This window comes from Babylonia areolata, chromosome 16 (genome assembly GCF_041734735.1).
Source record: "Babylonia areolata isolate BAREFJ2019XMU chromosome 16, ASM4173473v1, whole genome shotgun sequence".
NCBI lineage: Eukaryota > Metazoa > Mollusca > Gastropoda > Neogastropoda > Buccinidae > Babylonia > Babylonia areolata.
Window position 1 is genome coordinate 17,784,889 of NC_134891.1, and position 14,947 is coordinate 17,799,835.

Here is a 14,947-nt window from a genome sequence, read left to right on the forward strand (position 1 = left end):
TTAAAACCACTCATTCTCAATTGGAATATCTGTGGTTCGAATCTGCATGGAAGCCTTTTTATTTCCCAATGTAATTATATAATTATAATAACGAATAGAGAACACATTTCAACAAACTAATTTTTATACGTTTTATTGTTATCATTATTATCTCTTTTTTCCCCTTAAAATCACAAGTGAGTCTTGAAGGCCTTGCCTTTCTTGTTCTTGTTTGAAGTATGGGTCATTGTCAGAACAACACACCTGTAAAGTCTTATGGTTTGTCCCCACTGCAGTAGCATGGAAATATTACCAGCATCTGATGACATGGCTTAATGTATTGCATCGTATTGTATTACATTACTCTTGGTCACAACATATTTCTCTGCGTGAAATTCAGGCTGCTCTCCCTGATCAGAGTGAACTGTTGCAGTGCAGCACCACCCTTTTTTTCTGCCTGCTGTGTTTTCCTAACAAAACATCTTTGGTTTTTTTGGGTTTTTTTTACATAATTTTGTCAGGGTCAACTGTTTGTTGCTGTGGGTTCTTCTACATGTGCAAAGTGCATGCCACACACACGACCGTGATTTATCGTCTCTCCCTAATGATCTATGGAAGAAGACGACTAGTATTTGGTCCAGTCTCACACATATTTCTAGTCCAGACTGCAGACTTTGGTCCAGTCACACATGGATTTTGAGGTCCAGGGACCCAGGTCGATTTGCAGAAAACTACCACAATGAGGCTGACAGAGAATAATCATAATAATTCTCTCAAATTCTGTGCATAAAAACAAAAACAAATTAAACAAAACATGTCCACAAAACCATGTCCAGCAGGCTCCACTCCATGCACTAAACATTTCTCGTTCACCACAAACAACAAGAAGGCTTTTTTTGAAAATCCACATGGTATTCCTTTGTATTCCTTTGTTCCCAAAACATTTCATACACATTTATTCCCGAAACATCAAAAACTTCAGATCCACTGAGTGCACAATTATTAAATTAAACACCAACTTGGTTTCACAAAAGTAAAACAATATACCTGTACAAAACAAACACAAGGTACGTCACTTCAGATATGTTTGTGAAGAAAGACATGAGAGTATCACCTGTTTAGGAAATTACATATCTGCTTTGGATCCACGCACAGAAAAGCAACAGCTGAGTGGTTGAAGCGTTGGGCTTTTTATCTGAGGGTCCTGGGATCAACTTCTGGTTGTGGTTCCTCGTAGGCTGAGTAGAGATTTTTCTATCTTACAGGTCAACATATGTGCAGACCTGCTAGTGCCTGAACCTCCTGTGTGTGCTTAGAGATTCAAATGCATACGTTAGAGAGTCTGCAATCCAAGAAAGCATTCTGTGGGTTACAGAAAAAAGAATATATCCAATATGCGCACCCCTGAAAACTGGGTGTGGCTGCCTACATGGTGGGGTAAAAATGGTCATGCATGTAAACGCCCACTTGAGTTAATGTTGAACCTGCAGCCCATGAAAGCCAAGGAAGAAGAGACATAAAAGCAACTGAACTAAAAAATGGAATGTGCGAATAAAGAACAGATCAAATCATGTTGCCAGCTGACCACAAACAGATGTGTTAATGCATGGCTGCATGTGAGTGTGTGTGTGTGTGTGCGCACGCATGTGTGCGTGCATGTGTGTGTGTTTGTGTGGGGTGTTTGTGAACAAACAGGAATGTATCACTCAATGATTAAAAAAAAAAGGACAACAAAAAACACCACCAACTGATAAAAATTCACTGGAAAAATGTCCAGCAAAAACACTTTTTTTCTATTTCATTCGCAAAGATGAAGCTGCAGAGCACAGCACTTGAAAGTCTGTTTGATAATTAAGACATGACCTGTGCAACAAATAATTTGAAGGTTAACAACGGTCAGCTTTTTCATTTTCTGTGTATATGTTTTGTCACGTTCCCCTTCACCAGGTTTTCCACACACACACACACAACACACACACATTACAGGCAACCACACTGTTCTTTTTCTGAGAGAAAAGAAACAAAAAGAGAACACCTGGTGAAGAGACCTGCAGGCAGACACCAAGAAGATGGGCCCTGCCTGGAGCCAGAGGCAAAAGGTGCAGGACAGGAGACTATAGAGGCCTCTTGTTATGGCCTGTATTCTAGCTGGGGTGAAAGGCCAGTAATAAGTATGTTTTTTTTAACATCAGTTTAAAACAAAAACTAGAAGCAGATCTGTGGGATACATTACATTGGTCTGTTCCTTTCACATACAATGTTTTGACTTCACAGTGGTAAAGAAAATATAACAACAACAAGAACAACAAAAAATAAACAGTTTCGAACTTGTTAAAATAACATGTTTTTTGTGTGTGAGCATTCTGAAAGACCCAGCAGAAAGCAGCCCTTCCGAATTAGAAAAAGAAAGGAAAAAAAAGGCAAAATGGGGACTTTCAATTAGTAATATACAAACAACAGGTTCTTAAAGAATTAAAAAAAAAAGGAAAGAAAAAATTGACAAGACACACACAAGAAACACACACACACACACAAACTAAACAACAACCTTCACACTCTAAACAAGAACAGCAGCAGCACAGAACAAACTTGTATCGATCCTACAAATGGATAAATATCCCCACTGTACGAGTCAAACCACCACCACTGCCCCCCAAATGCCCCAGCCCAAAAAAAACCCCCAGCTTTTTTGCTCTTGCAAACCACACAGGAAGAGGTACACATCATTTCAATGGCAGATACACCCTGCCTGCAGCTCTTCGTGAAGTGGACGCACAGAAAAAAAGAAAAAAAAAAAGAAAAAAGACCAACCCCCTCCATCCCCTCCAAGGACTGTTCCTGGCCACCACAGCTCCCTCCCCACCTCCCCCTCCCCCCCTCCTCCTCCCTCACACCATGTTGTGACACAGGGGGCAGGTTTTGCGGGCCGTGATCTCAGACTGCAGGGCGCGGTGCTTGCACTGGCTGCACATCCAGAACTCATATTCCATGATGGGCCGGCCCGTCACGATACAGGCTGGGAACTTGGTGTCACAGTTGGGACAGGACGTGGACCTGTGGACCAGCAGTGTTCAGTGTGTTAGCAAACCAGTCTCCTGTCTTTTTATTCTGATTATTTAAAAGAGAGAGAGAGAGAGAGAGAGATGACACAACATACGAAAACCTGACTAATTATCATTTTTGACATTAATGTACTATCAGAAAGTTTAAAAATCACAGATTAACATGGTCCGATATCTATACTAATTGATATGGACACCTACATAGCACCTATCTTATTGACTGACATGGACACCTATACCGCGCTTATCCTCAGTCAAAACCCAAGCTCTAAGCACTGTACAAACTCCTGAGTCATTTGCACAACAGACTGACCACCTGGGCAGAGCCTACTAAGAGCTGCCTTTGGCTGCTAATCTTCAATTTCCTGTGTAATTCTGTCAAAATGCAGTCACACACAGACACACACACACAAGCACACACACACACACACACATGTATCTGAAAATGGATTTTACTATGAGGGACAATTCACTAATTGCAGAGGGTTCTTTTGGGTGTGTTAAGTGCATGCTGCACAGCTATTATCATAGGAGACAATGGCCCGAGATGAACTGGCAGCAAGCAATGGAGATAGACGTCAGACTTGTTGACATCTGATGGGGTGATAACAGCAAAGTGGCTGAGGACTGAGGAGAATGGAGCACTCTGACTGCCTCAGGCATCCAAGTGATGCGGGCAAGTCTATAATCATACCAGTTTCTTTAGTCACAAGGAAACCAGTGTGGTCTGCCAGCAAAGTAGACTTTCATGTTTTTTTTTTTTTTTTTTTTTTTTTTGGGGGGGGGGGGGGGGGGGCGGGGGGGGGGGGGGGTAGTTTTTTTTTTTATCACCCACAGTTGTCTCACAGCTATTATCACAGGCATAATCATAATAATAGTTTGTCTGTCACTCTGGTTGTTTTTTCTATGTGTTTCAATTTTTCAGTGTGGCAACTAGACTCAAGTCCTTCGGGCTGATGGTAGTCACTGATTTTTGTTTTGTTTTTGTTTTGGTGAGATTCTTTCTTCTCTGCAGTTTCCATGGTTCAGAGTCCTGGTGTGTGGGCTTTTTTTTGTGTTTTTTTTAATGGCAAGCAAACTTTTGCTTTAGATGATCTGTTCTCCCTGTCCTCCCTTACTTTAAAATTGTCCCTTCAGACAGGTTCCAAAGTGGTGTGATGAGTAACACTGCCATCTCCCTATCTAAAGCTCAATGCACGCACACACACACACACACACACACACACAGATGAACACACACACACAGAAATGCAAACACACACACACGCACAAGCAATGTTTATATTTTATGAACTGGTTGGGGGCGAAAGCCGCAAAATGACCTGTGGTATGGGGGCAAACTGGTTGGCTCGGGGGCAAACTGACAAGGGGGCAAAACGACCAGTAACCAACAGTACACACCAGCCAAAAATATACAAGAACAACATCACACAAAAAAAGAAACAGGAAGTGAAACACATGCCAAAAAGGAAACCCCGATAAATAAAATAAAAAGACCAAGGGGGAAACAGAGAGGATGTAACAGTACACACCAGTCAGGGATGCTGGATCCACAGCTGCTGCACTCCACTTTATTGGTGCGGGCGTCTTTAGGGCTGTTCCTGCACACACACACAGCACACACACACAACACACACACACGCGCACACACACACACATGCACACACACACAAACACACACACGCACATACATGCACACACACATGCACACAAACACACATATGCACACACACACACACACACAGCACACACACGCACGCACACACATACACATGCACACACACGCGCACACACACACACATGCACACACACACAAACACACACACGCACATACATGCACACACACATGCACACAAACACACACACAAACATACATACATGCACACACACCCACAAACGCACACATACATGTACACACACACACATACATACATGTACACACACACACACACATGCACACACATACACACACACCCACAAACGCACACATACATGTACACACACACATGCACACACACACATACATGTACACACACACACACATGCACACACATACACACACACAAACACACACATACATGTACACACACACACACACATGCACACACACACACACACACCCACACACACACACACACACACACACACAGAGCAGAAACAGCGTTCCCATCAGCAACATTGCAAAATTTCTCTGACTTACCCATTTTTGTTGCTTGGTGTTGTGTTGTTTTCGTCTGTGTTGTATTGTTCTGCATTGTGTTGTACTATGGATTGTTCTGCATTGTGTTGTACTGTGGATTGTTCTGCACTGTGTTGTACTATGGATTGTTCTGCACTGTGTTGTACTATGGATTGTTCTGCACTGTGTTGTACTATGGATTGTTCTGCATTGTGTTGTACTATGGATTGTTCTGCATTGTGTTGTACTATGGATTGTTCTGCACTGTGTTGTACTATGGATTGTTCTGCATTGTGTTGTACTGTGGATTGTTCTGCATTGTGTTGTACTATGGATTGTTCTGTATTGTGTTGTACTATGGATTGTTCTGCACTGTGTTGTACTGTGGATTGTTCTGCACTGTGTTGTACTATGGATTGTTCTGTATTGTGTTGTACTATGGATTGTTCTGCACTGTGTTGTACTGTGGATTGTTCTGCATTGTGTTGTACTATGGATTGTTCTGCACTGTGTTGTACTATGGATTGTTCTGCATTGTGTTGTACTATGGATTGTTCTGCACTGTGTTGTACTGTGGATTGTTCTGCATTGTGTTGTACTATGGATTGTTCTGCATTGTGTTGTACTATGGATTGTTCTGCATTGTGTTGTACTATGGATTGTTCTGCACTGTGTTGTACTGTGGATTGTTCTGCACTGTGTTGTACTATGGATTGTTCTGCACTGTGTTGTACAATGGATTGTTCTGCACTGTGTTGTACTATGGATTGTTCTGCACTGTGTTGTACTGTGGATTGTTCTGTGTTGTACAATGGATTGTTCTGCACTGTGTTGTACTGTGGATTGTTCTGCACTGTGTTGTACTGTGGATTGTTCTGCATTGTGTTGTACTATGGATTGTTCTGCATTGTGTTGTACTGTGGATTGTTCTGCACTGTGTTGTACTGTGGATTGTTCTGCATTGTGTTGTAAAATGTATTGTTCTGCATTGTGTTGTACTGTGGATTGTTCTGCATTGTGTTGTACTGTGGATTGTTCTGCATTGTGTTGTACTATGGATTGTTCTGCATTGTGTTGTACAATGGATTGTTCTGCACTGTGTTGTACTGTGGATTGTTCTGCACTGTGTTGTACTATGGATTGTTCTGCACTGTGTTGTACTATGGATTGTTCTGCACTGTGTTGTACTATGGATTGTTCTGCACTGTGTTGTACTATGGATTGTTCTGTATTGTGATGTACTGTGTTGTACTGTGCTGTGCTGTACTGGACTGAACTGCTCTGTACTGTGTTGTACTGTGCTGTGCTGTACTGGACTGAACTGCTCTGTACTGTACTGTGCTGTGCTGTACTGGACTGAACTGCTCTGTACTGTGTTGTACTGTTAAGTACTGTGATGTATGTCACAATGAAGTTTCACATTCTTTCTGGACAACATAGGAAAGTATCTGAAACGTTTTTGTTTGTTTTTTTCTCAATGCAAGACCCACATTCTGGGAAAAACCCTCTCGTTTCACAAAAACAGAGGATTTTTTTTATTCATCCAAAATTAGTGTTCTCAATCTGTTCAGAAGGTCATAACACCCATCCATTTTAGACTACAAGTGTATTTAAATGCATGATTTTGGCACTGGAGGAAAATGGCTGTAAAAATACCCCTTATCATGACTATGACTGTATCCTGATGATAATGATGATGGTGATGATGATAATGATGATGGTGATAATGATTATGGTGATGGTGGTGATAATGATGGTGATGGTGGTGATGACGATGATGGTGACTGTGATAATGATGATGGTGATGATGACGATGATGATGATGATGGTGATAATGATGATGGTGATGATGATGATGGTGGTTATGATGATGATGGTGAAGATGATGATGATGATGGTGATAATGATGATAGTGATGATGATAACGGTGATGATGATGATGGTGATAATGGTGATGGTGGTGATGATGATAATGGTGATGATGATGATGATGACGACGGTTGTGATAATGGTGATGATGGTGATGGTGGTGATGATGATGATGATGATGGTGATAATGATGACGGTGATGGTGGTGATGATGATGATGATGATGGTGATAATGGTGATGATGATGATGATGATGATGACGGTGATGGTGGTGATGATGATAATGATGATGATGATGATGATGATGGTGGTGGTGATGGCGGTGATGATGACTGTGACCAGACTCACTTGGTGAAGACGTCCAAGGCCAGTTCCTCGAACTGCTGCTGTTGCTCGGTGCTCAGCATCTCCAGGGACTCCAGTTTGATGAAGGCCTTGGAGCACGTGCCGAAGGCACGGTTCGCACACGCCGCTAGTGCTGTCCGACCAGAGCACACCATGTGGTCATATCATATTGTATTGTATCATACTGTATTATTCTTTTTTGTCACAACAGATTTCTCAGTGTGAAATTCAGGCTGCTCTCCCCAAGGAGACACTGACAGCGCCACTATTTTCTTTTTTCTTCTCTGCCTGCAGTTTTTTTAATTTGTTTTCCAAAGTGGATTTTTCTACAGAATTTTGCCAGGGACAACCCTTTTGTTGCCATGGGTTCTTTTACGTGTGCTAAGTGCATGCCGCACACCGGACCTCAGTTGTGTATGGTTTAAGGCCAAGGTCTGATTGGTTCTTGTGTATAGTTGTCAGGTGTGACATTATGGTTTTCAGAATCAGTTGTTTGTTGCTGTTCTATATGTATGCAGGTAGTGGGGTACTTGTTTTTTGTTCGCTTCATCTCATTTCATTTTGTCTTAATTTTCTATTGTCTATTTCCGTGTCTGTATTTTTGTTCTGAGTTGTACTGAAGTGTGTTTTTAATTAAGTGTTGTTTTACTGACCTTTCTGTCTTCACATGCTTAAGAACTTTCTCATAATCAAAAAAAAAAAAAAATTTTTCTCTCTTACTCTTATGTGCACGCGCGCGCGCGCATGTGTGTGTGTGTGTGTGTGTGTGTGTGTGAGAGCGCACTCACCCAGCAGTGAATAGGAATCGACAGGGTCGATGATGTCATCATAATCCCTCAGGTGCAACGCTGTCCTCATGGCGGCATCAACGTACCCTGACCACACAACACTGGTGTCAGTTCAAACAGAACGCACGGCACACAGACACCGAAGAAACACTAATGCAACACATATGTCTGCAATAAGAAAAACACAAGGTGTTTTGCACAGTGTCTCAAATAAAATCATGTTGCTTTCAGCCCAGCCAACCACAAAGGGCCAATTCAAGGCTGATCACCCGTCACTTCTTAAAACCAGTCAAACAGAATTCAAAGTGATGTTCAAAGCTTGATTTAAATCAACAACTTTAAATAAACCAATTCACTTCCATGTTATAAATATTGAAACGGTTTAAAAAGATCGCGCCAACAAACTTTGGTCTCAGAACACGTAAAATTCCAGTGTCAAGTTAAAAACATTGATTTCATCCAGGAAAAAGTTAAAAACTTGGATTTCCAGGAATACTGCCCCCCCCCCCCTCTCCACCCTCACACAACCCCTCCCTCTTTCTCCCCACCCCAGGTGGAAACCCTCTTTCTAGGGGTCTACTCAAGCCATTGAAAAAGGAAGGGTGTGTCATTCTGGGCTGGCCTTTACTGACCCCCCCCCCCCCCACCCCCCTTCTACATTACAACTTAGCTGAAGCAAATGTGAGTTAAACTTTGATAGCCCGTACTGATTCTCAATGGACCAGATTTACCCCAAGGGCTCATTTCAAGGTAGCCTAGAACGACCCAAACATCTAATACAGGAGGAGGAAGGTGGGAAGGGGGTTACAACCCAACACTCAGCTTACATCACAGATTGACATAAGTTTACATTTGGGCCAACAGCAAAGTGAGAGCTGTATTATCAATGGTTTCTCCAGTCAATGGGAAATCATTTACAGCTTAGTCTTTTGTGAAGGACTGTGACTCTCAAACTAGGAGGCAAAATTGCACTGGTTCTTAGTGCTGCAGCCTTGTGGGCTAGTTGGCCTTTGGGAACCATCCCAACGCCGACTGTCCTAAAACCCTCTTGGCCGAGAGAGTGGGGGTGTAACTTGGGCAAGACACTCTCCACTATAATCAAATTCTAGCCCAAATAGTCGGAACAGCAGTTGCCTCCTCTGCTGTTCTGATGGTCATAGTCGGACACGACTGACTATCATATATATATAACAATCCAACAACAGGGATGAGGGAAGTTGGGGGAAGGGTCAATTCTGACTGGATGAAGTTTACCCATGGTGGGGTCATTCGAGGTGAATCTGCACAGACCTCCAGGGTTAATATGGGCCAGACAGATCTGACACCCTCCCCTGGGGTATAAACCAACAGGGGGTACCAATAAGCAGCAACACTGGGTTTTCCCCCAACCACCTTCTTCCTTCAACAATGGGGATGGGGAAGGAAGGAGAAAGAGTGGGGGGGGGGGATGCAGGGGTGGAAGGAGGTGGAATGACAAGGGGATGAGGGGGTACGGGGTTGCAAAAGTAAAAAAATCAAAAATCAAAAATCAAAAAATTTTTTAAAAAGAAGGAAAAAAAGAAAAAAAAAGTCACCGTCATGGAGCTGCCTCTGAGCCAGGATGTAGAAGTGGTAGGCCTCGGCTCCCCGCCAGGCGTTGTCGATGACCTTGGTGTCCGAAAGGGCCGACGCATCCTCCTCCAGGAATCCCGCCAGGGCTGAAGACGCCTGCTGTGTAGGTGGTGAACAAACATAGATATCAACAGTGAGGCTGTGACTGAGAACAATAACGAAGATCAATTCAGAAAAAAAAAAAAAAATTACAGGAATGCTGCTAGGGCTAATGACACCTGCCGTGTTGGTGTTGAGAAAATATTGATGGTGATAACAATACAATGATGATGATGAAGAAGAAGACCTGTGTTGGTGCCGAGAGGATATCAATGACAATAACAATAAGGTGATGATGATGAAGATAACTTCTGCTGTGTTGGTGTTCAGAAAATATTGATGATGATAGCAATACGGTGATGATGATGAAGATGACGTCTGCTGTGCTGGTGTTCAGAAAATATCGATGATGATAACAATAAGGTGATGATGATGAAGATGACGTCTGCTGTGTTGGTGTTCAGAAAATATTGATGATGATAGCAATACGGTGATGATGATGAAGATAACTTCTGCTGTGTTGGTGTTCAGAAAATATTGATGATGACAGCAATAAGGTGATGATGATGAAGATGACGTCTGCTGTGCTGGTGTTCAGAAAATATTGATGATGATAACAATAAGGTGATGATGATGGATTTGACGTCTGCTGTGCTGGTGTTCAGAAAATACTGATGATGATGATAGCAGTAAGTTCTGCTGATATCAGTTAAGAAAAGAGAACTATGCTGGTATGTGCACATGACAAGATCCAATGACCTTTCTAAAACAATTCTCCAACTAACTGCTGAGGGAGGGAGATGGAGGGGAAGACAGACTGCAGGCCAACACCACTGCAGACTGGACAGGAAAACCAGCTGCAGAGAAACCCAGGCTTTGACACACAACCAACAGACCAGGAGGAATTTGGTAAACAGTTCCTCTGTGCGGCACCTCAATGACTCTTTACCGAGTACAGGGAGAAGACGACCTCACACATGCACAGAAATCAATACAAACGCAGTGAAAGGCTGATGACAGGGAGGTCAACCAACAACACCGTAAACAACAACATTCTTCCTGTCATGTTCAGCCACATCTAAAAACATGCTCTGAACACAAAGTTTCAGTTTCTCAAGGAGGCGTCACTGCGTTCGGACAAATCCATATACGCTGCACCACATCTGCTAGGCAGACCAGCAACGTAACCCAATGCACTCGTCAGGCCTTGAGTACATGCTTATATATTTGTGTACCTATCAGAGTGGATTTCTTTTTACATAATTTTGCCAGAGGACAATACTCTCATTGCCATGGGTTCTTTTTAAGTGCGCAAAGTGCATGCTGCACATGGGACCTCAGTTTATCATCTCATCCAAAAAAACAGACACTCAGTTTGATTTTCCAGTCAGACTTGGGAGAAAGAGTGAGAACAGGGATTTGAACCCACACTCTCACGGACTCTCCCCATCGGCAGCTGAGCGTCTTGACCATTCTGCCACCTTCCTCCTTACACAAAACTTTAAACCCTAAACTGACTCTTCGCCCACCCAACCACCCCCATAAATTCCCACCGCCATCACCATCCTTTCTCCCCCCACCCCTCCATCCCCATCCCGACACAGGATTTCCCTGTTTGTTGTTGGTGTGTGACATGTCCCCACCCACCTTAACCCCTGACCCCTCAACCCCCTTCCACTACCCCCACTCTCACCTGCTTTCCCCGTTTGATCTTGGCGCAGGAGAAAGGTGGACGATGAAGAGAGAGAGTGAAAGAGAAAGAGGGAGAAAAACAGACAGACAGACAGAGAGAAACAGACAGACACACAAACGTAACACACACATCCTACCCCCACCCCACCCCTTAACCCTTCCCTACCCCCTAACCCCTTCTTGCTTCATTCTCCCTCCCCCACCCCCCTACACCCTCCGTCTTCAACTCCCCCACCCCCTTGTCATCAGACCTGCTTTCCCTGTTTGTTCTTGGCGCGTGAGGTGAGCTTCATGGCGTCGTGGTACTGCTCCACCAGCAGACCTCCCAGCACGTACAGCTTCTTCAGGGTCAGGGGGCAGCGCCGTGACACCTTCTGGTCCTCCGCCACCTGCACCACACCGCAACACCATGTACACTACACCTGCACCGCAATGCAACACCACGTACACTGCACCTGCACCACACCGCAACCCCATGTACACTACACCTGCACCACACCGCAACAGCACGTACACTACACCTGCACCACACCGCAACACCACGTACACTGCACCTGCACCACACCACAACCCCATGTACACTACACCTGTACCACACCACAACACCACGTACACTACACCTGCACCACACCACAACACCACGTACACTACACCTGTACCACACCGCAACACCATGTACACTACACCTGCACCACACCGCAACCCCATGTACACTACACCTGCACCACACCACAACACCACGTACACTACACCTGTACCACACCGCAACCCCAAGTACACTACACCTGCACCACACCGCAACCCCATGTACACTACACCTGCACCACACCGCAACCCCATGTACACTACACCTGTACCACACCGCAACACCATGTACACTACACCTGTACCACACCGCAACCCCATGTACACTACACCTGTACCACACCGCAACACCATGTACACTACACCTGCACCACACCGCAACACCATGTACACTACACCTGTACCACACCGCAACACCATGTACACTACACCTGCACCGCAACGCAACACCACATACACCACACCTGCACCACACCGCAACCCCATGTACACTACACCTGCACCACACCACAACCCCATGTACACTACACCTGCACCACACCACAACACCACGTACACTACACCTGTACCACACCGCAACCCCAAGTACACTACACCTGCACCACACCGCAACCCCATGTACACTACACCTGCACCACACCGCAACCCCATGTACGCTACACCTGCACCGCAACGCAACACCACATACACTACACCTGCACCGCACCGCAACACCATGTACACTACACCTGCACCACACCGCAACACCACATACACTACACCTGCACCACACCGCAACACCATGTACACTACACCTGCACCACACCGCAACACCACGTACACTACACCTGCACCACACCGCAACCCCATGTACACTACACCTGCACCGCACCACAACACCACACACACAACACCTGCATCACACCGCAACACCACACACACAACACCTGCACCGCACCACAACACCACGTACACTACACCTGCACCACACCACAACACCACACACACAACACCTGCACCGCACCGCAACACCACGTACACTACACCTGCATCACACCGCAACACCACACACACAACACCTGCACCGCACCACAACACCACACACACAACCCCTGCACCACACCACAACACCACACACACAACACCTGCATCACACCGCAACACCACACACACAACACCTGCACCGCACCACAACACCACACACACAACCCCTGCACCGCACCACAACACCACACACACAACACTAGGGCAGAAGAGAGTGGAACAGATCAGGATAGAACATAATGGAATGGAACAGAAGAGAATGGAACACAACAGGGGGAAAAAGAACAGGGCAGAACGGAATGGAACAGAACAGGACAGAACAGAACAGAACAGAATGGAATGGAACAGAACAGAACAGAAGAGAACAGAATGGAGTGGAACAGAACAGGACAGAACAGAAGAGAACAGAATGGAATGGAACAGAACAGAACAGAACAGAACAGAATGGAATGGAACAGAACAGGACAGAACAGAACAGAACAGAACAGAACGGAACAGAACAGAACAGAATGGAATGGAACAGAACAGGACAGGACAGAACAGAACAGAATGGAATGGAACAGAACAGAACAGAATGGAATGGAACAGAACAGGACAGAACAGAACAGAACAGGACAGAACAGAACAGAACAGAATGGAACAGAACAGAACAGAATGGAATGGAACAGAACAGGACAGAACAGAACAGAACAGAACAGAATGGAATGGAACAGAACAGGACAGAACAGAACAGAACAGAATGGAATGGAACAGAACAGGACAGAACAGAACAGAACAGAATGGAGTGGAACAGAACAGGACAGAACGGAAGAGAACAGAATGGAACAGAACAGGACAGAACAGAAGAGAACAGAATGGAATGGAACAGAACAGAACAGAAGAGAACAGAATGGAGTGGAACAGAACAGAACAGAACAGAAGAGAACAGAATGGAGTGGAACAGAACAGAACAGAACAGAAGAGAACAGAATGGAACAGGACAGAACAGAAGAGAACAGAATGGAGTGGAATAGAACAGAATCAAACAGAACAGAATGGAACTGAGAACACAGAACAGAACACAACAGAACAGACCAGAATGGAACTGAGCAGAATACAACAGAACAGAACGCAACAGAACACAACAGAAAAGACCAGACACACACACACACTAACAGCACACACACACACACACACACACAGAGTCCATCTTTCATCATCACTCCCTGCTGACCTTGAAGAGCAGCTTGGCAGCCTCCATGAAGTTGCCTGCCTTGCGGTACAGCTCGATGGCCGACAGGATCTTGTTCTTCTCCAGCAGGTGCGAGGCGTACTTGGCCAGCAAGAGGTCAATCTCCCGCACGTTGTGCGACTTGGCCAGCTCGATGCCCTTGTCCCACTGGTTCAGGCTGACGCACGTGTCGATCGCCATCTTCACTCGGTTGCACTGTTTGATCAGGCAAATCAAAAATTCTTATCTTCTATTTTCATCAACTTTAAATCCTCACTGTAAGAGTGGGGAGGGACATACACACATACGCACACACAGAAAGTCCACCCTTCATCCCTCCTCACCTTGGAAGAGTAATTTGGACTGCTTTGCTGCATTCATGTCAAGAATGGCATCTCTAGTGAGCTCTCCTCAGAATGTCATAACCGAAAGCAGACCAACAACGTCAGTGTTTTACTGTTGCTGAAACATCTGTTCTGACACAAACGGAGGGCCTAGGCATTGACGAGGTGGGCGAAGATGAAGATGAAAGTTTCAAGTGAACACAGCGATCTGAATGATGAAT

At 44.8% G+C, this 14,947-nt stretch overlaps 1 protein-coding gene across 2 annotated transcripts in view; it reads right to left on the reverse strand.

Annotated features, from left to right (window-relative positions):
• Positions 1–41: 41 nt before the first annotated feature.
• The window catches only part of LOC143291209 (WD repeat-containing protein 35-like), a 76,561-nt gene continuing 61,655 nt past the window's right edge, over positions 42–14,947 (reverse strand). For both annotated transcript variants that reach the window (XM_076600963.1, XM_076600962.1), the window contains 7 exons: positions 14,386–14,598; positions 11,816–11,953; positions 9,797–9,932; positions 8,223–8,309; positions 7,438–7,567; positions 4,574–4,642; positions 42–3,033 (listed from right to left, as the gene is read on the reverse strand). In XM_076600963.1, the coding sequence (XP_076457078.1) occupies positions 2,868–3,033; positions 4,574–4,642; positions 7,438–7,567; positions 8,223–8,309; positions 9,797–9,932; positions 11,816–11,953; positions 14,386–14,598 (939 nt within the window). In that variant the 3' untranslated portion in view covers positions 42–2,867. The remainder of the gene's footprint in view (positions 3,034–4,573; positions 4,643–7,437; positions 7,568–8,222; positions 8,310–9,796; positions 9,933–11,815; positions 11,954–14,385; positions 14,599–14,947) is intronic.